Source organism: Brachypodium distachyon, chromosome 3 (assembly GCF_000005505.3).
Source record: "Brachypodium distachyon strain Bd21 chromosome 3, Brachypodium_distachyon_v3.0, whole genome shotgun sequence".
NCBI classification, from domain to species: Eukaryota; Viridiplantae; Streptophyta; class Magnoliopsida; order Poales; family Poaceae; genus Brachypodium; species Brachypodium distachyon.
The window spans coordinates 55,574,888-55,602,618 of NC_016133.3; the positions used below are offsets into that span (position 1 = coordinate 55,574,888).

The following is a 27,731-nucleotide window of genomic DNA, read 5'->3' on the forward strand; positions in this document are numbered from 1 at the left end:
TGGCCGAGAATCCCTATTTTTCTTTTCCGAGATTTCTCTGCCGCTAGCAAAAAAGCAAGAAAGGACTGACGCACAGATCCTTCGTACAGCTCAAATCCACTCTCAACCTCATCTTCCTTTTTTACGACAGAACCTATTCCGATGCGTCATGTCATCTTTTCATCTCTCATCTGTCGATCTTGACTCTTGAAGAACGAAAACAAATGCTCACATAAAACATTAACCTGGTATATACATTCAGACTTTCAAGCAACGTAAGGTTTTTTTGGTTGGAAATTCAGAGCAGGGTAGTTAACATTGCCTGGAAACTCAACGAACAGAAGACCGAGACAAAGCTCAAATCATGCAAAAAGCAGATTCAAACGAGCTCGAATTCGGTCGAACGGGTTTAAAAACCACAGGTATAGTGTTGCCGCCTGCTATGATATTGTGCCCAGCAAGGCTGCAACGCCCTTGTTCGCTGGGATGAAAATTTGGGTCCAAAGAGTACTCAGGATTCCCAGCCGTTTTACTGCCGTACGCCTGTTGGAATCCTGAATCCTTAGAATTTTTTATAGGGGAAAGGGGAGAGGGGGAAGAACAGTAAGAGTTCACAGCATATCCTCTTGCGCGATAAGAGATCCACACGGCAGAAAAACAATAATACATTACAAGAGTGTTAATCCGACACGAACAATGTACGGTTCCATCGACGAGAGTTGTACATTTCTGTGGTTCTTGTTTCGGGCCCTGAGGTGTAGGCGAAAATGCCAGTTAGTTGCAGCCGCTCCTCAAGGTATGTGCCTACCTGCAGATCTGGTCACAGCTTGCTCACCTTTCACCAAGCACCGTACCGCCATCACCAGCCTCTCAATGACTAATCAAACAAGGACAACAGAAAATTGAAGGTTAGTTGCATTTCAGCATCTGCATTGTTCATGTATCAAGAAGGAACTCGTGATCATTCATGATTATTTGGTTACCAACGAGGATTATTTTGGTACAATCAGCGGCAAATAAAAATTAATTTTCCAGTTAGTATGGTGTTTAATCTAGTACAGGCCCGGGGCATGGCAGGGATGTTTCTTGTTCTTATGTCAAAATCCTGTACATATGGAAGCGTTCTTCATTCAAGCACATAAAGAATTATATGTCCTTTATCATCGGACATCAGGTAATTAACTAGCTCTCTGCTTAACCTAACCATCTGCCCTATCATTATTCTGATACTACCACACAAACTTAGTGGGGACCAAATCAAGGTACGTCAAAGGCAATAATGTCATGGTAAAAAAAGGCAACAGTGTTATAATAAAAGATACAGGTGGAACCATCATGCAAGGTCAATGTCTAACACCAACTATGCTCTCCATGATTATGACATGCACTGTCATGCCATAGAACTAGAAACTGAAATCTGCACGTACGTATTCTAAAGCAATTTGAGGGATTATGCACCTCAGCACGTCTATTCACATGGCCACAATCAATACATAAAAAAAGAAGTAAATAATACATTACTGTGTCATAGCAGAATGTTGTGTGGATGAATTTCGTAGTCAAAGCTAAGAACTAATTGTAATCGGTAAGTCAATGTATTTTGTTGATAAAGTAGATGGCTGCTGCCTACAGGAGATAAGCTTAAGTAATACATTTGGTTGAGTTGAGCCACCTTGACAGTCTCAATAAAAAAATACTTAATATGAGAACTAGAGCAGTATTCAAATTCAAGTGCACAAGAAAAAAAAAACAAGTGTTCTGGGGAACTGCAAGAGGAATTTCAGGAATGCATTGATACAATCACGTAAACTGGAAGAAGTAGCCTATCAGTTGTAGTTGAAGTTCTGGCTTCTGGTTGTAAACGAAGTGTTCAACTAATCACATACAGAAAATAGGTGCAAAATTATGTAGTGAATGGCTCCATTAGCAGTTCATGTTAACAATTCAGATCCCTTTTCGAGGTTAAGAGACAACCAAATGAAATAACTGTACAGAAGTGACGTCAATTTAGCAGGAGGCTCTAACAGTCTTGCAGTTTTATTGCACCCTGCTGTATGTATGTAAGTGTTCTCATGTTAGTTATGCATACCTTGAAGCCAGACTTGGTATTAGTTGAACCACTCAACACTTTCCTCGCAGGTTTCAGTATTTGGAAGGAGCACATTAGCGTCTCATCAACACTCATCATGGCACCAGCATTATCGAATTCTCCACAGTAATTAGGCGCAGAAAATATTGTTACAAGCTGACGATCAGCAAAGAACTCATATCCATCTTCAACAACCTACAATCCAACAAGAAAATAAATTACCAATCAAGCCACTCGACAAGGGAAAAAATAAATATGATGGGTACTTTCTGAGCATAGCGCACCTGATGAGCTCGGCAGATGAGGTCTAAATCATGCTTCTCAAGAAACTCAGCCACTTTATCAGGACCAAATGTATATGAAACACCTCGATCATTCATAGCCCACCCTTGCGCTTCATTGGAAGGATCTGACCAAAGAAGGTCACACAGTAATCCAGTATCTGGTACATCTGTGGGGCGATTGAGGTTGAGTATTTGATCCAGCTTGTTCAATTCAGGAGAAAGACCACCATGCATGCATAGAATCTTTTCATCTATCAATGCTGATACTGGCAAGCAGTTAAAACAGTCTGTAAATGTTTTCCAGAGTTTTACACTGAATCTGCGCTTGCACTCATCATAAAACCCATAGATGCGGTTTACTGATGCACATTCATGATTGCCTCTTAGAAGAAAAAAGTTCTCAGGGTACTTGACTTTATAAGCCAAAAGAAGGCATATTGTCTCAAGGCTTTGTTTTCCCCGGTCCACATAATCCCCCAAGAAAAGATAGTTGGATTCAGGAGGATATCCACCATAATCAAAGAGCCTCAGGAGATCAGAATATTGACCATGGACATCACCTGACAAGAATAATTTATGCAAAATTAACATTTTAGTGTTGTGAAGGTTACTCAAGCTTCTCTAAATTAATACTCAAATTCAGAAGGGTTTTCCAAAACATAACTTACATAAGTTGTTGATATAATAATTTATCACAAAACATGTACTAACTGGAAGATTGTAGTCCAATATAAAATAGAGTAAACATAGGACGCAGATTTTTGAGTCTCGAGCTACTTCGGTCCTGTTATCAGGCCCGATTATCCAGGCAGTTGGTTGGCATCTTGGTGGGCCAAATCATGGGAGAGAAATCTATTTAATTGAGGAATATGGACCCGGGCGATGTAAATGTTGGCCCGGTATGCGGTATAGGACCCCAGTCAGACGAATCGTTTTGCTCGTCTGGAGATGGACCAAAACAACATGGCTCCGAGTTGGCACAGGTCGTCGCGTTTGAAATGGCCCGGGATTTTAATCATGGGCCGATTTGATGTTGTGCCGAGCAGTACTCCAAGGTTAAAAAATTGGGCCAAATAAAATGCGAGCAGTCCAAAGAAATGTACACAGGCTGAGATGAAAATCAATCTTATGAGGGGTCGCCGAGCAGGACGCGTTTGATGAAAATGTACAGAGGTGTGCCGCCCAGCCGATTGATGGGCCAGAGAGCTGTAGCTGCGACCGGAAATATGGCAGAATACCAACTGGGCCGCAGAAATACAAACGCGTTGGGGCCAATTGACCGCGATCCCCATGCACAATCGGCGGGCGTGATTCCCAGCTAGCATTAGCTCAGGCGCTCAGAGCTATTTTCAGTAAACATAGCACTCAACAAAGCTAGCTAGAATGACATATAGACCTGTACTATATATCATTTGCCTGAAGTGTACAAACATGGGAAAAACATTAAGAGAACTAAAATGCTGGTTCTTTGTCCGTAAATCAGAACATTCCAATTATCGGTTGTTTATTTTAAACTGCACACTTTGATAATAAGCTAGGTGAGAGACTAACCATTCAACCTTGCCTGAAGTGTACCGAATGGCTGAATGGAATGGAGTCATCATTCCTCAACAAAAACAATGACAACTTTCCATTATCAATAGAAGTACAGAACCCTAAGAGATCTGACAAAATGCCAGATTTTGGAAATTTGGAGTGCCTAAAAACATAACAGGTATGGTTGATTCATCGTAAAGGACATCTATGCTACAATGATTGACCAAAAAATCACCCAGTACACATCCATTAACTTCCAAATTAGTACCATCCCTTTGAGAACTAGCCACTACCTACCAGTGAATAATAGCAAAGGGAATATATAATCCAATTATACCAAATCACTAGGAACAGCTACTGCACATGATAAATCTCCATTACAGTCGAGAATTGGTCCATCAAACGATGGAACACCTCAATAAACAGGGCAATGGATGACAATAAATCAAAAGATCAGATTTGGAACCGCTCAAAAAGCACAAACCACTCAGCTGCTACCCGTTGACCAACGAAACCGATCCCCAATATGGCATTTCGAGGCGGCCGACATCAAGAAATGGCTCAGGCGTCACAGAAATCAGAAAGATTACCGCAGATTTTGATGGGGGCCTCGAGCTCCAGGAGGTTGGGCTGCGAGAGGAAGATCTCCTTGGAGGCGGCGCATAGGTGCTTAATCTCCGACTCCGACAGCTGCGCGTTCTTCCCGGGCTTCAGGCTCTTTACCTCGAGCAGCCTCCCAATGATGTTGTCGAGCAGCGCCGGATCCATCCCCTTCTCCGAGCTCTCCTTGAAACTTCTCAAGAACGCAAGAGCAGCAACGGTTACAGAAAAGGAAACGAGAACTTTGCGGTCAAAAAACTGAAAGCACAGATCGGATAAATCTTGTTTGCTTTGCTCTTTTGAGGGATTTGGGGAGGAGGCGGCTCCTGGCTTGCGATCAGTATATTGAAATGGTTCAAAGATAGTACCTTTTGTCTTCGCCTTTCCGGGCTCCTTTATTCCCTTGTGCTCAAGGATGCTTTCTTGTTCTTGTTCTTGGAGATGGGGGAGCTGGTTTGGTGGGTTTTTGGAGGGGATTTGGACTGGAATTTTGCCTTGCCTCTCTGATTTCTTGTTCTTTGCATGGATATTGGGTCTCCCTCTCCTCTCCCCCTCCCTTCTCTCTCTAACTCTCCCTTTCTCTCTCTCCTGTGCCGATTCCCCAAAGACCAGTGTTGGACTTTGGAATAAAAGCTTCTAGCCTTTGCGGTTAAGCCCCCTGGGTAATTTCTTATTCTGTTTAGGTGCTTGGTTGGAGATTACAAGAATATTTTGGGGGGGTTATTTTTGCTCTTTCTTTTGTCCCCGTCTCCTTTTCATTTGACATTTCCTAGCCAGGTTTTTGTTGGTTTGCATGCAACTATGCGAGTGATGTTTTTGGAAGGATGGAAGACGGCCAGAGTCGGTGTAATGCTGATGTTTGTACAAAAATGGCTGCAATTATTTATGAGCCGAGCAAGACCTTTTCTTCTCCTTTTGTATTTTTCCTTTGTATCCCATAACCCCACATTTGGCATTCAATTGTGAGTGCAACTGTATGGACTAAATAAGGCGCAATATTTTCTGCTAAATGAGTTAGTTGCTGCCTGTACAACACCTCGTCCTGAACTGACCCTGGAGACTCTGGTCAACAGAGTTAGCTTTTTTATTTGCCGATAAGTGATTAAAAACTGTTTTTGTTCTGAATAAGGCACATGATTTATTCGGTTACACGTCTTGTGTTTCATTTCTAGATGAAAAGACATACCAGAGTATTCGGATCAACAAGATTGTGATCTTTCGTGTCTCAACAAAGCCAATACATAAGAGGCCACGTCACACACATTTTCGCTCGGAAAAGACGTTTTCTTTTTCCCGCAGATGAAAAGGTGTTTTCCGCAACTGTGAACCGGCGAGACATGGGGGATCCCATATGCCCGGCGGCAATGTCTGCACGAGGAACGGTTCATCATAGACATGCCGGTCTAGGTGACTGCACGTGCTCCCTCAACCGCATGGTGGAGCAAGCCAACGTTTTGCCCTGAACTAACTGTTAAGATTATGCTAGTCTGACAGTGTTAGTGTAAAAAAAGTTGTAGAGTTTGCCGCATGAGTTTTCTTTCATTTTTAGTAAGTCACATAAAATATTTCTCTTTCACATTTGTCGCATTTATGATTTTTTAGCAAAAGTAGAAAATTATATATTACACTTCTTAGAGCATCGATGTTGCTGAATGTTTTTCTCGTCTTTAATAGAGCAAACGACGTGAAAACATGCATCAGACGGTGTATCCAAGATGACAATTCGAATGTATGCTTAAAAGAGACTACATGATTGATGTATCGACTTTGTATTAAGAAATGCATGCACAACCAGTTAAATATTTTGACTACTAATTTGTGAGGACTTATCCTACTACTGAATTTTACCAAGTAAAATCCTCTGGCCACTCTTAAACCTTATGGTCAACGTCTCGCCATGACTGCCTAGAATGCAAGCATTTCACAACCACTAGCACACTAACAATAGGGTAGAATAGAAGATAAGAGATGGAAGAAAGATTGTGCGCGTGTTGTGAGCATCTTCGTTTGTACTGTGCTTTAAAAAAAGAATGTGACGGGACAGAGAAAAAAGAGAGAGGGGGAGATTGTGCATGGATGCAAACTTTTGATGATTTGGTTCATGGGAATGGGTGGTGAGTGGTTTTCCTCCCTCCATCTTGGTCATCCTAGCTATACATATGCGCTTTGAATCTTTGGACACGAGGATGATCCATGCCGTGGAAAAAAAGATCTTCCGTCCGAAATGGCCGGCGCACTTATCATTGGTGCTCTGAGATAGATTTGTGTGTTGTGGCACATGATCGACATCCGTCATCGAATTAATTGAGAGCTTAAACCAGGTCGTGAGAAATTAAGTCGTCGGCTACCTATCTGTCAGTCTTTGCTTGGAATGTACGGTTGATGGTATCAGCGAGAGATGTTAGATGTGCCATTAGTCTATAGGACTCTAAGCTAACACTAGTTTAAGCAATGTCTATATTGCATGCGGCACGCATGAACATTAGAAATTCTTAGATCATACGAACAATAAAATAGAAGTAATAATAAGATTTCTTTTCGGTCTGAACCTTGTATTTGTGACATGGTGACACACTGAACCATATATCAATACCTGAACACTTTGAGCTACATACTTGGCAGATGCAGCCTTTTCTAAATAAAATAAAATAAAAATAAAAAAACTTGGCAGATGCAGCTGTGTGACTGTGTGAGTGAGGCCAGCGAAGTAGCGAACGCATTGGGCCGTTGGCGAGGAAAGCAACCGAACCGCCGCCCTCTTCGTTCCCCTTCCGAAACCCCTAGCTCGTCCCAGACTCCCAGCGAGCCGCCCCGAGGAGACAATGCCGCCAGGAGGAGGCGACCATGGCCGCACGGAGCACCACCACCCGCCGGCGAGCGGCCGCGACGATGACGCCCCGCCCCACCCCCAGCCGTTGTTCCCCGCCCCTACCGAGGAAGCGTTCGAGGTAAATTTTTTTCCCCTCTTCTTCTCCTTCTTCACCCGAACCTAAAATCCAACAATCAAGGGAGCCCAAATCAACGAACCCTCTCTTCCCTTCGTAGATTTCGAAGAAGAAGAAGCTGGAGGAGGAGGAGGAGTACCTCCCAGAGAATGCCCTATTCGAGATCCTGTCGCGGGTGCCCTACAAGTCGCTCTGCCGCTTCAGGTGCGTGTCCAAGCCATGGCTGGCCCTCTGCTCCGACCCTGCCATCCGCAAGCTGTCGCCGCAGACCCTGTCGGGCTTCTTCTTCAACGACCACCGCGGCCTCAGCTTCCGCAACCTGTCCAGAGGCGGCGCCCCTCTGATTGACCCGGCGCTCCCTTTCACGCGTCGTATCCACCTCCTGAAATGCTGGGAATCGTAGGCACGAATACCAGTACGTCGTGTGCAACCCTGCCACCGAGGAGTGGAGGGTGCTGCCTCTCGTATTGTCACCGGACGTCCTTGAGTACGATCTGTTCTTGCGTTTCGACATGGCCACTCCTTCCCGATTCGCGGTGTTTGCATGCCTGAGGAATTCTGCTGGAGGACGTGTTTTTTTTTCTTTTCGGAAAAGGAGGAAAACCCCCGGCCTCTGCATCAATCGATGCACACAGCCATCATATTATTAAAGTTCAATACAAAATCATCATCCAAAGTTACATCTCAAAAATAAAACAAGAGACCAAGAAATCAGCCAGCCTCAAGTCTAAGCCTGGCGCGCCACCCAAACTGGCTATAAAACTCCCGTGCTACCATCTCCATACGGCTGCACCCAAATTTCATAGACTCTCTGGCCACCATCGGAAGCAGTAGGGACCAGATACGGAGCCAGTGTGTTGCCCGAAAAATAACCTGCAAGAAATTGGAAGCTTTCTTTTTGTTAAACACCAAATCATTACGACAATTCCAAATGGACCAACAAGTCGCACAAGAACCGACAAGTATGAGCGATTTAAGGATTTTCCCATCCCATTAAGCCAGCGTCCAAACATGTTCGCGATACAAGAGGGGGGTGGGAGATTAAAAGTCACAAAGACAGTTCTCCAAACTAAACGCGCCATCGGACACTCAAAAAACAAGTGGTGTATTGTCTCGTCTTGCAGAAGATTCCACCTGGAAACCGGACGATGGACTGCAATGCAGAACAAGTTGGCGCAGGAGATTGTTCTTCTTCGTGAGCCACCGTGTGTATTCCTGAATGGCATCATGTATTTGAGTAGCCTTGATTGTCGGATAATCATGGTCGATATCGAGAGGAAGACTTGGAGGGAAATCGAGTGGTTAGTGGACATGGCGCACAGAACTGAGATTGTTACCATTGGGCAGTCTCTGGGCATCTTGCATGCTTGGCTAACATATAAGGACAATGGTTCCTCCCAAGTCCAACTCTATGTTTGGGTCCTTGAGGATATTGCAAGTCGGAGGTGGACCCTAAAGCATACTGCTACCAACATTCTGGAACTGTTTGGGAGGGAGTGTTACAACGATGAAGAGTCCTTTAGGGCGTTTGCAATTCATCCAGACCGTAATTTGATTTACATTACTGATTATGGATAGTCAAGAAGTGCAGGTGATGTGCACGGCTGAAGAACTCTGGTGGGGTGTACCGTATACTCCTTGTTTTGCAGAATGGTCATCAGGTGGTTGTAACTAAAAGTCAGCGCAGCTTCATATAGAGTCAGTGGTGCCTCTATGAAAATCAGTTCTTGGGTATGGGCTTAATCTCCTGGTTTCGATACACTGGCTTTGATATGTCACTACTCTTATGTATTGTCCACTTCTCCTATCTGTTGGTGTTTGTGTACATACCTTTCTGTGGCTGTGAACAATGCTAGTTAGCTGTGGAGAATTTGTAAGGAACTTGTTTGATCAGTTATACACGAATTAGATGAACCCGGTCAGTCAGTTAATCTATTTGCTTCCATATGTGCTAACTGTTTAGGCCATTTTCATGCAAGTCTTGGGCGTGCAATTTGCTTTCCATTGATAAATATTCATATTACGCTCTTTTTCTGCATTTGGAATTGTAACTCTCTCATTTGTTTTATTTGAAATGGTTACTCTTTTGCACCAAATATTATTGTGGATGGACCTTTGGATATTGCTGTATATATAGAAAGGGTAAAGAAATCTGCACGGTGAAGGTGTCAATCAATATGCAGATTAACAGAGCTAGAGAATATAGCTCTTCTCTTTATGTTTTGTGGGGAGGATAACTTGGGGTAGCAAATAACTTAATTATATGTTTGTAGTTTAGACTGGGTAATACGACATAAGTTCACCAGATATTCTTGTTGTAATTAAGCTGTCCATGTACCATTCTTTTCTACTTGAATTCTGACAGACCATAGTATTCACTTACTGAATCTCTTCGCCACTACCTAGCTAGCATTCTTAATTGTGTATTGATGATATCCTAATGCACAAGTTGAGTTCTTTAGTAATTTTCAGTTGATGGTTTGAATCTGAGTTGATTCTTTACAAATACGGCTATGTTTCTTTAATCTGAAAAAATAGGATTCAGGATGTATGTCGCAACACCAGTACTACCTGTAGCTTTCTAGCATGCACTGGGTAGCTCAATAGAATTTTAACAAAATCTTTTTTTTCTAGAATTCGTCGAGAATGACGTATCATTGTTTATAGAAAGAAGCTGCAAAGAAGCAGTATTAGATGTTTACAAGGTTGATTATCCCATATCTCTCCACATTTCCCCACTAACAACATCTAATGGAAGATTGAAAACATTGTTCTCACTAAACAGTTTAGCTAGGGCCAAAATCTTCCATTCAGCAACCACCTCCGCAAGACCCCTAGCATGATTAGGAACTTTCTTGTCGAAAACAATGCCGTTTCTGTGTTTCCAGAGCGTCCAGCTGAAGAGGGTAACAATGGTGGCCAGATCTTTCCTTGCTCTGCCTTCAAGCTGAATGAGAGACCACCATTCTGTCATGGACGAGGCCGCTGTTGGCATCCATTCTTCTTTCCCCCAGGTAACAAAAATAAGATACCAAAGCTCCCTAGCAAAAGAACAACCGAGGAGCAGGTGGTTAATGGTTTCTGGCTCTTATTCGCAGAAGGGACCAATCCACGTTGCTCCGCGAAGAAGAAAAGCTAGGTACCCGATGGGATTCCTGATCGGAATGAGCAACTAGTTTGTTGTTAGTGTCACATAGGATTTTTGTCCGCACGGAGCGTCTGGCCCTTGCTCTTTAGGGAAAATGATCCTAGCCGAGGGACGGGGTAGATCGAGGTATTATTGAGGAGACAAGTGTTTGCTCGCGCCACAGAGAGGGAGATTAAAAACTCGTCAAAAAAAACAAGATCAGTCACGACTTGGCACTTTATGCAAGGTCTAGCCAGCACACGGCATATGCAGTTTGAGGAGTAGTGCCTTGGCCGGACATGGATTCCGCTGATGTAACCTTTGTTTTTTTTTCTTAACAAAAACTGATGTAACCTTTGTTTGATCGATGAAATATCCTTTTCTCCAAATAATATATCAATAGTTACAGAAAGTAAATAGAAATTAAACGCCGAAACAAAGACTATAGGAAGAGTTTTTTGGGGACACCTAGTTGACAGAGCACCATAAGATAAGCTTCGCACGGTCGATTCTGACAACCATTTTTAGGCTGTCTGAAGAATTTTTCAATTTTTGTCTGGCTTGTTTGTCCTGCTCTTTTTTCATTATCTCCGCTTTCACTTTTCTAACTTTTGGGCTTTAACATTAACATTTGCTTTGTTCGAGCTTTTGATTTTTTTTTCCAATTTTCGGTTTAAAAATTATACAATTTCAGAAAACATAATTTCCCACGGTTGATGCCCCTCGTTAGCAAATTACTCGTGGGCAAGAAATGATTATGGAAATGCATAATCATTTTTCATGTAAATTATAATCTTCTATTGATGCATAATCACTATAATATGTCAATTCCTTTGTGTGTATTATGCTCTCATGTTAATGCACAATCACTTTTGTGGGTATGGTCACGAGTACAATTATAAAGCCGTGGACAAGGTCGTGAATGGATAATACACATGTTCTATATGGATACAGTAGTGATGCACTCGACTAAACCTGACTGCCACCTTTGGCGTGGTGCAGTATTTCCCTCTTCCATGCTCGTGTTAAACTACTGGGCCCAAATTCATAGATCAGCCCAAACCCAAATCTTACTAGGTCTAGGTCCACTACAACAGGACAGAGGTATACTCCTACTTGAGCGCACTGCCCTAGCCGTGGTCGTCAAAGGCTCACGGTTCTCCTTGCTTTCGGCCGCCATCTTGACGCTGCGAGGTGAAAAAAATCTCGATTTTTCATAAGAGTGTTCAGAAGTATTTGCTTATAGCAATTGTTTGGTTCTGATCGGCAACGTAATGGCGGAGGTTGCGATGCCATCGCAAATAAAGGTACTCTGGTTTTTTTTTTGTTGTGGTGTTGTCTCAAAGGGCGTTGCCACGAAGCCAGAGAGTTTTAGTCATCATAGATTCAGTGTACCTGATCTTGCAGATCTTGGGTTTGTGTACTCGCAAATCCGTTTATACGTATCTGTTGAGTTTTTCTTAGCGTGTCATGGTGATTTTGTTGGTTTATCTTTTGTATCTCTGGGATCCTCTTATGGTGTTCTGGTGAAGATCTTGCAGTTCAACGATCTGTACTTTTAGGGGATCATCCCCGGCCCAAGTACGTTCAACGCTCACGGCTTCTCATCTTTTTGGATGAGCGACTCAAGGGGCTTTTCGAAACCTTCGAAGGTAGTCAAGATCGTGCAGGGATACGAGTGGCAAGGTTGCTATTTCAGTTTAATTGCAGTCTTCATGTTGAAGCCTCGGCAGCTTTTCATGGTGCAAAGAATGATACCAAGGAGAAGATGGCTTTTAGAGTTTTCATTGTAATTCTTAATTATAAGAGTTACCTTGTAGTTTCTAATGTCTATGATCCAAAGCATTATACCTGTAATGATTTTCGAGTTTGAATAAAATTACAGGTTACTCTCTCCAAAAAAAAGGTATACTCCTACTTCGTGCGTCGTCTGCCCTAAAAGTCGTCCCTCCCTCCTTCCCAACCCCCAGTCCCCACCCCACCTGCCCCCCCCGGCGGCCGCCGTCACCCGCCCCCCCCCCCCTCCCCGTTCTATTCGTTTGAACCACGTCCGGTCCGGGTGTAGGTGAAGGGATCTCAAGAGAAGGAAGCCCAAGAGAGGCCCCGATTTCGTTCTGTACTCGGATTAGTAGAAGAAAAGGCTCAATTTCGGTTTGTATTTAAAAAAGGAGCAATTTTTATATCTCCGCATCTCGTGAAATAATAGTAAATCAGGCGATTTACGAATTGTACACGAGCTTGATTCGGATTTGGAAGCCTTCTACTCCTTTTGCTTTTCGGAGATCGAGTCGGAGGAGACTATAGGAGGCTATAATAAGCTCAGCCAGTCGTCGACAATTGTCGCACCAAGGAAGGAGCTTCTTTTCCAGAAGAATAAATTTTGATTGCAACTTTTGTTATCGGCGCAATTTGTCGACTGAATTTGGTCTTGTTTGAGATCGTGTCACACAATGAAGTTCAATAGGCGTCGCCGCAGCCGCGCTGTAAGTCGTTGCTTGTGTTCAATCGGAGTATTTCTTGTTATTCTCTGATGCAAGTCAATGTATCATGGAATAAGACATACTAACCCCACCCTGGCTAAATGCAGAAAGCAGCAGCTGGCAATGGAGACAGGCTAAGCAAGCTGCCCAATGACGTGTTACTCAACATCCTGGAGAGGGTGGATACGCTTGATGCTGTAAGAACATGCATCCTCTCGAAGCAAATGTTGAACCTTCCTGCCAAGCTCTCGAGGATAGTCATCGACAACGAATACCTTGTTCTCAACACCTCGTGCGGTAATGTTCGAATGAATAGTTGTGTGGTTGATGTGACAGAGAAGATCCTGGGTACAAGGTCTCCACAGATCACCATCCGCGAACTGAAGCTCAGATTCATTCTGAGACGGCACGACTGTCTCTCCATTGGCAAATCCGTTGCACGTGCCATGTCAACCCAGAAGTTGGACGGTGCCGAGTTCAAGATCTTGACGGAGAAGGAATCCAAAGACTGCACTACTGCCGATCTCCTGCTCTATGCAAAGCAGTTCAATGCTTTTCTTAGTGATTGTCCAGATGCATTTGCTGGTCTCACACGGTTGTATCTGCAAAATATGCGGTTTTGTGAATTCGACATACCCAACATCCTTAGCACTTGCAACCGGCTGGAGTCGTTGTGTTTGTATGAGTGTGACGCAGGGATCCATTCGACGCTCCAAGTAGAACATGCTGGACTAGTTGAGCTCGAGATTACCTTGGGGGAATTCAAAATAGTAGAGCTCAGCTGTCTACCAAATCTCCAACGGATGACCTATGATTATTGGCCCTGTGATGAAAATCACTTGGTTCTTGGTTTTGTCCCTCAGCTTTCCAAGCTAAGCCTCATTAATACAAGTGGTTCGGACAAGACCCTCAAGCTAAGCCAGTTGCTTGCCAATGCCCCTTTCCATAAACGATCTGCATCTGAATTTTGAAAGTGAAAAGGTACTCATCACTAATTGATGGTCTGTGTAACATTAGTAACTTGTATAAGTGAGTTTCGTTACTAATTTGCTTTATTTGTCGCAGATTTGGGTTCAACTAGAATGCCCAAAAGTGCTTGCTCCTGTGCTAGACAAACTACGGCATGTGAATCTGGACAATCTTCCGGAAGAATGCGACATCACTTGGACAATGTTCTTCCTTGAAGCTGCACCATCCCTAGAGGAGCTTTGCATCACAGTGTGGGATCATAAGTGCCAAATGGAGTCACAAGACAGTTTCTACAAGAAAAGGGATGTTAAGTGGGAGCCATCTGCTGCTGATTTAAAGCACAAGAAGCTGGCCACGCTAACGATCTATGGCTTCCAGCCTGACAACAACTTCACCGGATATGTGAAGCGTATCATGGCAGCAGCGGTGAACATCAAGGAGGTGTGTCTCCATGACAGGAAGCAGTGCGAGTTTTGTGCTGAAGATGGAATCAAGGTTCGTCCGTCGAGTTATCCACGAACCAGCGAGGAGAAGGATTCGTCCAGGAAGAAGATTTTGGAGGGGATTGTGATGGGTTCTCCTCCTGTGATTCACTTCCGGTCCTAATAAAAGTTTTATGCAAACCAATAATGAGTCTTTTTTTTTGCGGGGAATGATGAATCATTGATGGCACCATCGCCATCATCTTGGAGAGCACACCTTTGAGCATGTAATTAGAAATAAAATGCTAAATAAAGGACAACAAGCATGCCAATTTTGGAAAATTTCGGTGACCTTCAAAATTTCAGCAACCCTGAAATTTTGAACCCTGGTTGGCACATGTCAAAAGTTTCTTAAATAGGATAGAGTATGAATTTTTCGCTAAATGGAATAAAATCTATCATAAACTTTCTTAGTGATGGTAAAAAGTGAAAATTCACTCATGAATACTTATCATAACACGACCTAATCATACAACGCAACGTATGTATATTCGCGTATGTCATACTCTGTCCGTCCAACAAAAGATGTCTCAAGTTTATCAAAATTTGGATGTATGCAGACATTACTTTGTGTATAGATGCATTTAAATTTAGTCAAACTTGAGACATCTTTTGTTGTACGGAGGGAGTATATGCTCCTATATACACAAGCTCAATACTAGTATACCTAATTAATACTGCTCAGAGTTTGTGTCTAAACCGGGCGGGGCGGGCTTGAAGTTGGAAGAGATTGGAAACGTGACTAAACCTTTAACATGCATGCATGGATGGAACTCATGATCATTACAACTACTCGGGTGATGAACTTGTATTCCTACTATTCCAACTCGATCTCTACTCCTGGATTATTTACCCAGCCGCCTTGGGACATTACTATTTCCCAACACAGAGAGGTCGACCGATTTTCTGAGAGCTCCGATCACCATGAAGCTCAACAGGGTTCGCCGCCGCCGCCGTGACGTTAAGTCTTCTTCTTCTAACCTCCCCGGCGACGTGCTTCTCAACATCCTGGAGAGGCTGGACACGCTGGACGCCCTCAGAACCTGCTTCCTATCCAAGCAAATGCTGCACCTCCCGGCCATGCTCACCCGGATCGACATCGACATCTGGCCTCCACCGTCGTCTCCGACCACGCGCGGCCGTCTGTTCCTAGCCAACAACGCCATGGCCGACGCCGCCAACAAGATCCTAAGCACGATGCCTCAGCCTCACACCATGATCGCCGTCCGCCAGCTCAAGCTCAGGTTCCTCCTGACCATTGGTGTGGAAGGGCGAAACGCCAGGGCTACAGCGAGAAAACGAATGTGGAGTGGGAACCGGCTGCCGATTTGAAGCACAAGAGTCTGGCCAAGCTGACGATCTATGGCTTCCAGTCCGACGACAACTTCACCGGGTACGTCAGGCGCGTCATGCGAGCCGCGGCGAACATCGAGGAGGTTTCTCTGCACGACAGGAAGGCGTGCGAGCATTGCGCCGAGGATGGCGACAAGGTTCGTCGTCCGTCGAGATATCCAGGGACGAATGAGGAGAAGGATTTGTCGAGGGTGAAGATTACCCAAGGGTTGGGGTCGGCGAAGGCTTCTCGTCCTGTTGCGATTCACTTCCGGTCCTAACTAAAGTCTTGACGCGTGCTAATGGAAGGTCGGTGAAATTGGAATTTCTGATGCTGCAAATGGTGTTTCGATACCTACATGCAGACATATTATTGATGATTCTGCATGTGTTGGGAGGGATCCTTTCGATGTTACAAATGTACATTCTCTTGGTTGCTTTATACATTATTATGAGTAAAAGTAGAAAACTTTGGTTTTTATTCGGCATATGTTGCGATCTTTTTTCTAGATGGATGTTTCGCATAGTTGTTTGCTGCACGAGCATGTCTAAAATGTTGCAAACTTTTTGGGTGTCTTTTAATAAACCAATGTTTACTAGGTGGCACCACGCCACCACGTACATTTGGGGTCACTCTGTATTTAAATTCTGAAATTAAAGTTTGGTCAAAATTCATCTAAATTCAGTGATTTTTCATCCAAATAATAACAAAATGATTTTTGGAAATTCGGTGACCTTCAAAATTTCAGGATTGCCGAAATTTTAACCTTGGCCAGAAGTGTATCGAGGAGATACGCTCCTGTCAAAAGTTTCTTAAGCAGGATAAAGTGTATGAATTTTTGGCTAAAAGGAGTAAAATATGTCATATAAACTTTCTCAGTGAGAATAAAAAGTGAAAGACTCTTAATTACTTTTTTTGACAGCAAAAGACTCTTAATTACTTCTCACAACACGACTAATTATACAAGGTAAGGCCAACGTATATTCGCGTGTGCGCATATACTCCTATCTATATACACAACCTCAAGACTACCTAATTAATACTACTCGGTACTACTCATAGTTTGTGTCTAAACCGACGCGTGGGCTTGAAGTTGAAGAGCTTGATTGGAGACGTGACTAAGCTTAAACATGCATGGATGTAACTCATTACAACTACTCGATCGGTGATGAACTTGGTATTCTGTTGTAGTACTATTCCAACTCGGCCTCTCGGTCTCTCCTCCTGGATTAATTACCCGGCCGCCTTGGAACATTACTGGCGTATTTCCCAACACAACTCTACAGAGAGATCGATCAATTTTCTCAGAGCTCCGATCACCATGAAGCTCAACAGGGTTCGCCGGCGCCGGCGTGACGTTAAGTCATCCTCCTCCTCTTCTTCTTCCTATGTCCTTCGTTCCTCTGAAAATTCAGTTCAGTTAGCTCAATGTATCGCCTTGGAAAATGCAGTTGCTGAAAGCAGCGGCAGAAGCAGAAGCAAACCGGGACAGGCTAAGCAACCTCCCCGACGACGTGCTGCTCAACATCCTGGAGAGGCTGGGCACGCTGGACGCCATCAGAACCTGCATCCTCTCCAAGCAAATGCTGCACCTCCCGGCCATGCTCACCCGGATCGACATCGGCCTCTCCCCATTATCGCCATCCCCTCGCAATGCTCTGACCACGCACATCGGACTGCTCCGAGCCAACAACGCCGTGGCAGACGCGGCGAACAAGATCCTTTGCTCGAGGCCTCCGCCTCCGCACACCGTGATCGCCGTTCGGCAAGTCAAGCTCAGGTTCCTACTGAAGCTGCACTGGTGCCTCTCCCATAGTTGCCAAGAACCCGGATCGCTCGGGTCGAGGAACGAGGTCGCGGGTCGGGGTTCGCTACCTCTGGGACAAACTGAAGAAGAACTACCTTGGTGGATTGACCTGTGCGACCCCGATCCCAAATTGGATCGACCGACTCCGGGTCGCGGGACGCGGCACCGACCCGCGATCCCGGCTTCTATGGCCTCTTCATCGGCAAAGCCATCGAAGACGCCATGGTGACCCGGAAGCGCCATCGTCGAGTTTGAGATCCTGACAGAGAACATCACCAGGCACACCCGCGCCGATCTCCTCTACTTCGCGAAGCAGTTCAACAAGTTCCTCTGCAGCTGTCCGGATGCGTTCGCTGGCCTGACACGGCTTAGACTTCAGAACCTGTGGTTTCGCCAGGAATCGGACATCCCCAACATCCTTGGCACCTGCAAGCGGCTCTAGTCGTTGAGTCTCATCCAGTGCGACACCTGCAGGATCCTTTCGGTGCTGCGGGTAGAACATGCTGAACTCGTCGACCTCCGGATCGCCCTTGGGAGGTTCATGAAGGTGGAGCTCAACTGCCTGCCCAAGCTCCAACGGATGACCTATAGTAGCTTGCTCTATGCCAGGAACCCCTTGTTTCTTGGCTTGTCCCCAAGCTTTCCAGGCTAAGCCTAAGCCTCATAAGCACTCCGGGCGGCATGCCACGTTCAAGCTTAGCCAGCTGCTTGCTAATGCCCCCTCCATGAGCGATCTGCATCTGGATTTTGCAAGTGAAAAGGTACTCATCACTCACTCCAATCAAGGAAGGTGTAGAAATTCTGCACTCATGAATAACTTGTTGTTTTCTGTGGCAGATTCGGGTTCTACCTGAACGCCCGAAAGTGCTCGCGGCTGCGCCATTGCTCGGCAGACTGCGGCTTGTGAATCTGGACAATCTTCCGGAAGAATGAGACATCGCTTGGACATTGTTCTTGCTCGAAGCTGCACCATCCCTGGAGGAGCTTTGCATCACAGTATGGGATCATTGGTGCGGAAGGGTGCGGCGCCAGGGCTACAGCCAGAAAACGAATGTGGAGTGGGAACCAGCTGCTGAGTTGAAGCACAAGAGTCTGGCCAAGCTGACGATCTATGGCTTCCAGTCCAACGACAACTTCACCGGATACATCAGATGCGTCATGCGAGCCGCCGTGAACCTCAAGGAAGTGTCTCTGCATGACAGGAAAGCGTGCAGGCTTTGCGCCAAGGACGGCAACAAGGTTCGTCCGTCCAGATATCCAGGGACGAACGAGGAGAAGGATTCGTCGAGGGAGAAGATTACCCAAGGGTTGGGGTTGGCCAAGGCTTCTCGTCCTGCTGCGATTCACTTCCGGTCCTAACTGAAGTCTTATGTAAATCATACATGATCTACTCAATATTTTCTTGCAAGTGTACTATTTTTCCTTTGTGCTCGTGCAATAGTAGTACTTATAAGTTATAAGGACCTCTATTGGATACAGTTAAAAAATTTAACTGTATGATTTCCTGCTTGTTTCTCTTCTGTAAAGAAAATAGTTTCAGAAAAGAGAAGAAAAATGAGAAAAGAAAAGACCACAAGGAAGCATCAGACTAGCGACGAAATGTGCTGACCGACCGTGAGGCAGACAACAGAAAAGACCAAAAGGAAATTGGGGCAAGGACAAGAATAGAAGCCCTTCCGATTAATGGTTGCTTTCGATCAAGGAGCAATTGCTTCTAGACTAGTTGTTGGGTCAAATCAACCCTTGTCTCTTTCACCACTTCACTCCAATTTTATTTTTCCTGCCTGTTCTTCCTTTCTAGCCACCTGCCTGCCCACCTCAGCACCAATCCTCCTCATTAGTCTACATATGTTGCATCGACATCATATCAAGCCCTTCCATTCGTTCATCTGTAAAAACTTTCCAAGAGCTGATGAAGGCATAATGGTACAGCTCGCTAGCTAGTGTACAACTTTGGACCCTGGAGTAGCTTCGTCCATGGATGCAGGAGGCAGAGGCAGGGACTCCGTCTTCCCGTCACCATTGACACCGTACTCCTCTTCTCTCGCATCATCATCTTTGCCGTCGGTGTCATCTCGGCACGCATCGTCGATGGTCACGACGAGCTTGCCGATCCTGGTGCTGACGGTGCTTGGCATCCTCACCACCTCCGCCCTCCTCCTCACCTACTACGTCTTCGTCATCCGCTGCTGCCTCACCTTCCACGCCACCTCTGACTCCGACTCAGGCTCCAGCTCCGGTGGACTCATCTCCATCTCCATCTCTCGCCGCCGCCGCAGCAGAGGCAGCGACAACGGTCACCTTCCAGTGGTGGTGGCGCCTCCGCCTTGTGGGCTCCGCGAGCAGGTCATCCAGGCACTGCCGGTGTTCAGGTACAACAAGGCCACCAAAAGCAACGACGCTAGCGAGTGCGCGGTGTGCCTTGGTGAGTTCATGGAGGAAGAGACGGTGAGGCTGCTGCCGAATTGCCTACATGTCTTCCATGTGGATTGCATCGACACCTGGCTCCAGGGCAACGCAAACTGCCCGCTCTGCAGGGCCGCCATTGCCAACCAGCTTCCGTCGGTGGGTGTCGATCGGCTCCAGAGACCAGAGGAGGTAGTTATTCAGATGCAGGTCGCCACAGACAGTGCTGTAGACGAAGGCACAGCAGCTAGATGACAGCGGCGGCGGTGTAGGCACATTGTAGGAAGGAAGTGGTTTTAGTTTGATAACTTGGCAGGCTGCTCACACATTCTAGTGAACATCGTTATATGGCATTGTTTTCCATTTACTTATTTTCCTTTTGCAGATTGCAAGATATGTAAGCAGCAGAATATATGGAAATCGTTACCCCTATTTGTTAACGATGGTTGGTTCTGACGTGTACCCAGTTCTTGCTCCAATACGGCAAGCTTTCTTCTTTTCTCTGGGACGTTCTTTCAGATAAATATGAGCTTCTGCTTCCTATGGTACTAACAAAAATGGAACAAAGATGAAAACCTATTTTCTGTTCAAAAAAGAAGATGAAAACCTATTTTCAAATTTAAGAGAGTGATGCTATTTTCTTTGTTGTAACATGAAGAGTCATGTGTATTTGGTGAAAAGTACAACATAAATAAAGTCAGCTGATGGCAGAAGTAAAGAACAGTGGCGCCTCAGGCCCTCAGCATACAAAAGCTGAAACTAGGCAAACCAAAGGAAAGACGTGGAGTGCAACAGGAAAAGGTAGTAGCCCTTTTGAATTTAATGTGTTCTCCTAATCTTAACACAAATCAGAAAGTCTCACCAAAACCACCCTACAACACCAATTAAGTTGAAATTCCTGTCTTAGATTACATCATAGTTTGACCCATCAGGGTTTCCCTTGTTGCAGGAAATTGTTAGTCCACCAAACATTGATTCTTTTTTTGGGAAGAAACCAAACATTGATTCATGTTAACCAAAGATCTTTGTACTGCTTTATGTAGAATGATAACCCACAGTAAATAGTTCCATGGAGTTCCTACTCTTTGTCATGATGTATGTACTAAAGTTTTGACTACTTTTGATAGAATGTTAAGGCTTCTAGATGGTACAAAATGCTACTTACTGGGCAGCCAGGATCATAAAGTAGCTACATTATAGTCTCAAAGTTTCTTCTACCACCGAACACCAAAATGAGATAGAAGTAGAAAAAAAGTAAGAGTACAAGGCATGAAAATTTGAAATTACTGTTGTGCAACTTTGGCCGAATCAGAACTGACTTCCTGCTCTCGAGGTTCGGGCAACGCAATTGCTGAATCCTCAGGTGATAGGAATGCTAGAGCCTTCATCTTGATCTGCTCATAGAGGCGAACAGCTTCCTTGAGCTCATCCCTAGCACTGGGACCATGACTTCGCCATGAATCAACCACTCGCTTTTGGAACTCCATAGCTAGGGCATAGCTGCATTACAAAGGGATGTTAATGGTCAAACCAGCGTTCAAAGACAAAAAGGTTTCCTGTAATTAAAGTGGAGCATCATTGCTCAATTAGCGTCTATGTTCCAGCAAGCGAGAAACAAGACTTCACATATCACAGCAACAAGGACAAAACAGGTCCGCTTTGTTTCTGTAGTTGACCACATTAGAAGTTAAGAATCCAATATACTTTGGCGAAGCAAATATGATATGCATACTTATAAGATGCGCCGGAAACTATGCTGCTTGAGTGCTTGAGCACCTTGATTATAAGACACTGGCAACTTCTCTGATGACCATCTTCTATCTTAGAATGTTTTGCAATCGTAACATGAATCATATATCTATCATTACCCATCTAAACTAGCTAAAGAGCAAGAATTTGCAAAAACAAACTGGCTCGCAGACTAAGATGCAAATTATCTTAGCACATCAACTTTCTGCAAGGTTATATCAGATTTGGGATGGACAGAAATCATGTTTGTATCTATCTGGATGAATAAGCCTTTGAAAGAAAACAGAAATTGTACCTTTCCATTGCATTGTATGCATTAGCGAGGCTCTGGCAGGTCTCAATTGTATCTGAATGGTGAGGCCCTAAGGAAACATCCATGACTTCTTTTGCGAGTGCAAACATCTGTGCAGCAGACTGGGGACGGTCCATCTCCATATACGCGGCCCCGAGGTTGTTATACACATACCCTACCCCATAATGCTTCGGCCCAAAGTTTTCTTTCATCCTCTCCACTGCATCCTCCAAATATGGGACGGCCTCAGTCACCTTCCCTGTCAGAAGCAATAGCCACCCAATCCTAGCGGCAACATTCCCCTCCAAGTGTTGTGCCTGAGGGCTCCTCTCGAGCATCCCCAAGCTCCTCTTCATCAAAGATATTGCCTTGTCAAATTCATTCACCATCTCGTATAGCGAGGATACCTCCACATACCCTTCGGCCACCATGTCGGGTGCAGACAATTCCTTCTTCTCTAGAATGTCACAAGCAATCTCCAAGCACCTCTTCGTGTCCCCGACCTTCTCCTGGTTGGCAAGTGCCTTTGCCATCGATATGAAAACTAAAGCTCGCACCTCGCTATCCTTCTCCACCTTCTTGGCGACATCTTTCAACACGCTTACAGCCTCGTCAAACTTCCCCAACGCAATCTTGATGTTGGCCGCATCGATCTCGGCATGCAGGAGCTCCGCGTCAGCCACGCCCCAATTCTTCATCACCTTGCGCGACATCTCATTCTGCTCCAGCGCCTGCTCGTGCTGCTCCAGACCGGTGTATATCACGCCGAGCAGCCGCCTGTCGTGCGCGAGCTCCACAGAGTTCTTGCCCAGCGTGGACTCGTGTAGCTCCATCGCCCTCTGGCACAGCGGCAGCGCCTGCTTGAAGTCGAGCACGCCGGCATGCGCCTCGGCCAGGTCCCGGTACGCGGCACCGAGCTCCCGGCTGCCCGGCGGTAGGATGGCCTCCTTGAGGTCCAGGCTGGCCCTCAGGTCCACGAGCGCCTCCTCCCGCCTCCCCAGCGCCGTCTTCACGTTGGCCAGCTGCAGCCGCACCGCGTGCGCCACGGGCCTCACGTCGAACCCTTGGGAGTCGTCCCCAGAGGCGGAGGAGGAGCCTTCTTCTACTTTAGAAGGGAGGAGCGGGGAGAGGAGGCGGAGGGAGCGGGAGAGGAAGGAGAGCGCGTCGTGGAAGCGGGTGAGGTCAAGGGAAGCGGAGCCGGCGAGGTGGAGCGCCATGGCGAGCGAGACGGCGTCGGAGTCGGAGGACCTGGAGCCGGACTCGAGGATCCCGACGGAGCGGAGGGCGAGCTTGAGGACGCGGGAGGGGTCACCGGATGCGGAGGAGTCGAGGTGCTGGCCGAGCTTGAGGCAGGCGAGCGCGAGGCGCTTGTCGGACGGCGGGACCGCGGCCTCGAGGCGGGAGAAGGCGGCGAAGAGGTCGTTGGTGGAGGAGGCCGCCTCGAACGCCTCCTCTGCGGCGTCCGCGACGGCCGCGGCCGAAGCCGGGAGGGGCGGCGGCGGACGCGGGGAGAAGTGGCGGCGTGGGTAGGGGAGCAGCGGGGGGTTTAGGGCTTTGGGCACCAAGGTCGGGACGATGGTGGTCCGCGGGCGTTGTCTCAGGAGGAGGGAGACTGCTCTCCGTAGCGCCATGGCGAACGGCGATCGGGTTCCCGGCGGCGGCTGGTAGCCGGCGGTGAATGGGGGAAGGGTGGAACTCTCGAAAGTGGGGGAATGGGCTTGGGCTTGTAAGCTTCCATTGCTCCTAACTCGGAACTGCGTGCGGTCTGGACTGGTCCGCATGTTAGTGTGGGCCGTTCGCTGGGCATTTCACCAGCAAGCCCATTTGCTTTCTCTTCTTTAATTTTTCTTTGTTTCGAGAGACACTATTTGGCTTTTGCTGCCGACAAGAGAGCATATCCGTAGAAGATTGCTTAGCTGGGGTGCACCGCTGAAAGCTCATTTCGTGATACACGCAACGAACATGATTGGGAAACCTCTTTTTCCAACTAATTCCTGTCAGTTTTGCCACTTCATTTCGTACCCTAGAAAATGATGTGCCAGCTGAGCTTATAGCATGACTAACATACAAATATGAAACATGCACACGATCGTATAGTATGCCCTTGTGGTTAATGGTCGATCTCATCGCTAATTCGCGCTCTTATGACCACTCATTATATATTCACTCATGCCACGGGAACCCATTCACAACGCTCGCGTCTGACAATTTATTCAGTATATTCATCTCCGAGATATACACACGCTCTCGATCTTGTATACCAACAACAATAACAATTGCAATTTTGCAATATGAACAACGACATCAACACTCTCGATCTTCTTCTTCGTCATCCTCATCTCATAGCTGGTCGAGGCCTTGGGAGAAGCAGGAGGCGAAGCGGGCCATGTCGGGCTCCGGCAGCACGACGCCGACCTCGATCCCGCCGAGCCCGTCGCCGGCCTCGGACATGGACACGGTCCCCGGGGTCTTGACGATGGACACCAGCTCCACCTTCCTGGGCCGGCCCATCCCGGGCCCGAAGTCCGTCTCGTAAACCCCGTACCGCGGCGAGCCGCCCACGGACATGGGCCGCCGCGGCACCAGCGACAGGATCCTGTGGAACCAGCCCTCCGCGCCGGCCAGCACCCCGCCGTCCAGCGCCCTGATGGCCGCGCCGATGGCCGCCGCCGCGGACGCCACGCCGTCGGGGGAGGCGGACGGGAGCAGCAGGTCCGCCGTGGGGACATCCACGAAGCAGGGCCGGAGGCAGTTGCCGAGGTACTCGTGCGGGATCGGCGGGGCCAGGCGCCGGCGGCACTCCACCGAGAATAGCAGGTGCGCGCGGTCGGAGGAGCAGCCGTTGGGGGCGGAGGAGCGAGCAAGGCATGCCCACGCGAACGCGCACGCCACCGTGAACGCCGAGCAGTGGACGGCGCCGGCGCCATTGGCGGCGCCGGCCACGCGCTGCTTGAGCTTGTCGATGCTGTCCCGGCCGAGCGTGAACGACGCGATGACCAGCTTCGGTAGCGGTGGCGGCGCGGGCGGAGGTGGCCCGTTGGAGGAAGCCAGTTGACGCATTTCGTCGAGCGTCCTGGCGGCAAGGCCATCGGGGTCCTTGACGACGGCACGGTCCAGGAACGGCGGCGGCGGCACCGCGTCTTCCTCCCCTCCGGCGGCCGCGCGGCAGTGGCCGGCCCAGGTCTTCATGAAGTGCATGTAGCTGGAGTCGTCGCAGGCCACGTGGTGGATCGACACGCCGACGGCGAGCCCTTGCCCGGGGAACACCGTCACCTGCACCGCTGCCAGAGAGAATCCCCCATCCTCCGTGTTCCGCGCCGGGAGCCGCGGCACCAGCGAGTAGAGCCGGCCGACGTCCCTGGGCGCGTCCCCGGAGAGCTCGTCGAAGTCGTCGTCGCTCTCGGCGACGGTGAACTCCACGCTGTCCCCGGCCTCGGACCAGAACTCGAACCCTCCGCCGCCGCCCGGGCAGGGGCGGACGCGGCCGAGAAGGGGGTAGAAGGCGGCGAGCGCGGCGGAGAGGGAGGAGACGAGGGAGGGGAGGAGGGTGGCCTTGAAGTGCTCGACGGGGTGCGGGTAGGCGTAGAAGAAGACGCGCTCCACCGGGCCCGTGAAGACCCATGGCACGTCGAAGAAGGTCAGCGGGAGCGCGCCGCCGCCGTGCTCCGCCGCCGACACCGCGAGCCTGTCGAGGACCCTGGTGGTGGCCATGATCTGAGAACTCGAACTCGAGCTCGATCGAGATCCCTGACCTGCTTCCCCTTGCCGTGCTTCTTCTAATGGGGAGGGAAAGAAAAAAGAGATTCAGATCCACCGAACACAAGCACTATACCGAACTTCTAGCTGATTGCTGGTGGTTGGCAATGTGCCCGAATTCTCCAACTTTCTCTCTCTCTCCCACTATGTCACTGTCTCCCTCTCTCTTCCCTCTTGTGTGTGTCTGTTTCCATTCTTTATTGCTGTCATGGCTGCTGATGGCTTTGGCTGGCCTTCTCTGCTTTCTGAGAAGGTGAAGAAGGTTCCTCCTAGTCCAAGGAGAAGAGAAGAGGTTGTCGGACTGTTGCAGTAGCAGTAGAGAAACTTCTGCACAGAGAATAAACAGACACCACACGCAGCAGCAAGTACAGCACAGCAGTAAACAGACAGACTGTAGTGTTTGTGTTGAGCTCATCAGATGGATATATACAGTTTGGCATCTGGCAATCAATGACAACATTGTCAATTAACCTGTTCAGGGCTAGATCCGTGCTCTTGTTAAAAAAGTTGATAAAATACCCCTCAAAAAATTGATAATATGTTTGAGTTACTGCAGGTTACCATCAAGGAGGTTGTGTTTGACTTTCAGGTTTGATTCTCTCATCTAGATCATGCACTTCACTTCATCTGGCAATCACATCATTTAACACAAGCCACACCTTGAGAGATTCAGGACCACCACAGTGACTTTAGCAACTGAAAAAGAGGATTGGTTAAGGAAATAGGGCTTTCAGATGCACCAAATGCAGTGCTGCTAGTGCTAGTACCACACTCAGTTGGTTGTATCACTGTCCAGCAACAAAAAGGAAGTTGCTTTGATGGGAAGAGATGAACTACCAGCCAGCAGCTATCTGATTTAAGAGGACAGAGAAAGGAAAAAAATGGGTGAAATGCTTGTTTAATTTAATTGTAGGAGGTGGTACTGTAATTGAGAAGATGCAAGTATGCAACAGTTAGTCAATAACTGCTCGATAGAAAATTCGTAGCAGATCAGGATGGCAAAAGGTTAAAGCAGAGATAATATGCCAATAACCTCAAAATACTGATTTTTCATCCTGCATTAGATAGAGGATAGCTGGCACTGAGTCTTGTCTCTTACATTTCCAGGACTTCGTTCATGGAAATAGGCAACTGACTAACCGGAAGTTCTCTAAAACAAAGACAACTGTAGCACTACTGTCTCAAATCAAAGCTCAGATTGCAAGGACGTATCTCACCGCTTTACAACAACAGAGAAACCATTCAAGAAAAACAACAGCAAACAAAAAAAAGGCTTACCTTCTTCCTAGTGATTTCCCTCACCTGTAACTGGAAATTTTATGAAACTACAAAATTTTAGTTTCTGAGCCAAGATAATTAACCTAACATAAAGCTGTATTTGTTGGCACTAAATAAAAAACTGTAACCTGACATACAAAATCATCAGAATATTCAGAACTATATACAATATGATATTCAGAACTATTTCATCTAAAACGATATTCAGAATAACAGAAATCAGGCATAAAATTCAGAAGTCAGTAAACAGCTACGCACAGAACTCCAAGCCCATACCAAGCTTCATTTATGATTTATGTTGATATCAACCCAGAACACTTGTACTGGTGGTTTCATTTCAAACTAAATTGGGCCTGTGATACCTCTTTTTTGGTTAGGAAAGGGCTGTAAGCGCTTTAAATCTAGTTATCATCACTGTTCACAGGAGAGCACTTCGCTTCCGGTAATATCAGAGAACTTTCCACATGCAAAATGCCATCATCAGTCAGTAATAGCGATATTTCAGTTACTGCAAAAAATAAAGGGCATAGATTAGCAGGTTGGAAGCAGAGGATAACTGCGTCCGGTTACTGCAAAAATAGTGACTGTTCACATGAGCGAAGCAAATCGGGACGAATCA

General features: G+C 46.8%; 5 protein-coding genes and 1 pseudogene across 7 annotated transcripts; 3 read left to right on the plus strand and 3 right to left on the minus strand.

The window, feature by feature from the left end:
- Positions 1–525: 525 nt before the first annotated feature.
- Positions 526–5,110, minus strand: LOC100838096 (serine/threonine-protein phosphatase PP1). 3 transcript variants are annotated; one of them, XM_010237680.3, is made up of 5 exons: positions 4,857–5,110; positions 4,479–4,674; positions 2,353–2,912; positions 2,069–2,263; positions 526–856 (listed from the first exon to the last, which is right to left on the minus strand). In XM_010237680.3, the coding sequence occupies exons 2-5, from the start codon at positions 4,654–4,656 to the stop codon at positions 839–841; spliced, it is 951 nt and encodes a 316-aa protein (XP_010235982.1). In that variant the 5' UTR covers positions 4,657–4,674; positions 4,857–5,110; the 3' UTR covers positions 526–838. The 3 variants fall into 3 exon arrangements, with proteins under 3 accessions (XP_010235982.1, XP_010235981.1, XP_003570414.1); XM_010237679.3 differs by having other exon boundaries at positions 4,479–4,684; XM_003570366.4 differs by having other exon boundaries at positions 4,479–4,681; positions 4,857–5,109.
- Positions 5,111–7,074: 1,964 nt separating this feature from the next.
- Positions 7,075–10,949, plus strand: LOC104584309. The gene is made up of 4 exons (XM_010238571.3): positions 7,075–7,436; positions 7,534–7,637; positions 8,558–10,447; positions 10,532–10,949. Exons 1-3 carry the CDS (start codon positions 7,311–7,313, stop codon positions 9,009–9,011), a joined length of 684 nt encoding a protein of 227 aa, XP_010236873.2. The 5' UTR covers positions 7,075–7,310; the 3' UTR covers positions 9,012–10,447; positions 10,532–10,949.
- Positions 10,950–16,747: 5,798 nt separating this feature from the next.
- On the plus strand, positions 16,748–19,139 carry LOC100823079 (annotated as a pseudogene).
- A 330-nt stretch (positions 19,140–19,469) lies between these two features.
- Positions 19,470–20,493, plus strand: LOC104583847 (RING-H2 finger protein ATL1). Its single transcript, XM_010237681.3, has one exon. It carries the CDS (start codon positions 19,609–19,611, stop codon positions 20,290–20,292), a length of 684 nt encoding a protein of 227 aa, XP_010235983.1. The 5' UTR covers positions 19,470–19,608; the 3' UTR covers positions 20,293–20,493.
- A 555-nt stretch (positions 20,494–21,048) lies between these two features.
- Positions 21,049–23,840, minus strand: LOC100838393 (protein KINESIN LIGHT CHAIN-RELATED 2). Its single transcript, XM_003570367.4, has 2 exons — positions 22,082–23,840; positions 21,049–21,537 (listed from the first exon to the last, which is right to left on the minus strand). The coding sequence occupies exons 1-2, from the start codon at positions 23,707–23,709 to the stop codon at positions 21,321–21,323; spliced, it is 1,845 nt and encodes a 614-aa protein (XP_003570415.1). The 5' UTR covers positions 23,710–23,840; the 3' UTR covers positions 21,049–21,320.
- A 380-nt stretch (positions 23,841–24,220) lies between these two features.
- On the minus strand, positions 24,221–26,268 carry LOC100838697 (coumaroyl-CoA:anthocyanidin 3-O-glucoside-6''-O-coumaroyltransferase 2). The gene has a single exon (XM_014901148.2). The coding sequence runs from the start codon at positions 25,787–25,789 to the stop codon at positions 24,419–24,421; it is 1,371 nt and encodes a 456-aa protein (XP_014756634.1). The 5' UTR covers positions 25,790–26,268; the 3' UTR covers positions 24,221–24,418.
- Between the last annotated feature and the right edge of the window lie 1,463 nt (positions 26,269–27,731).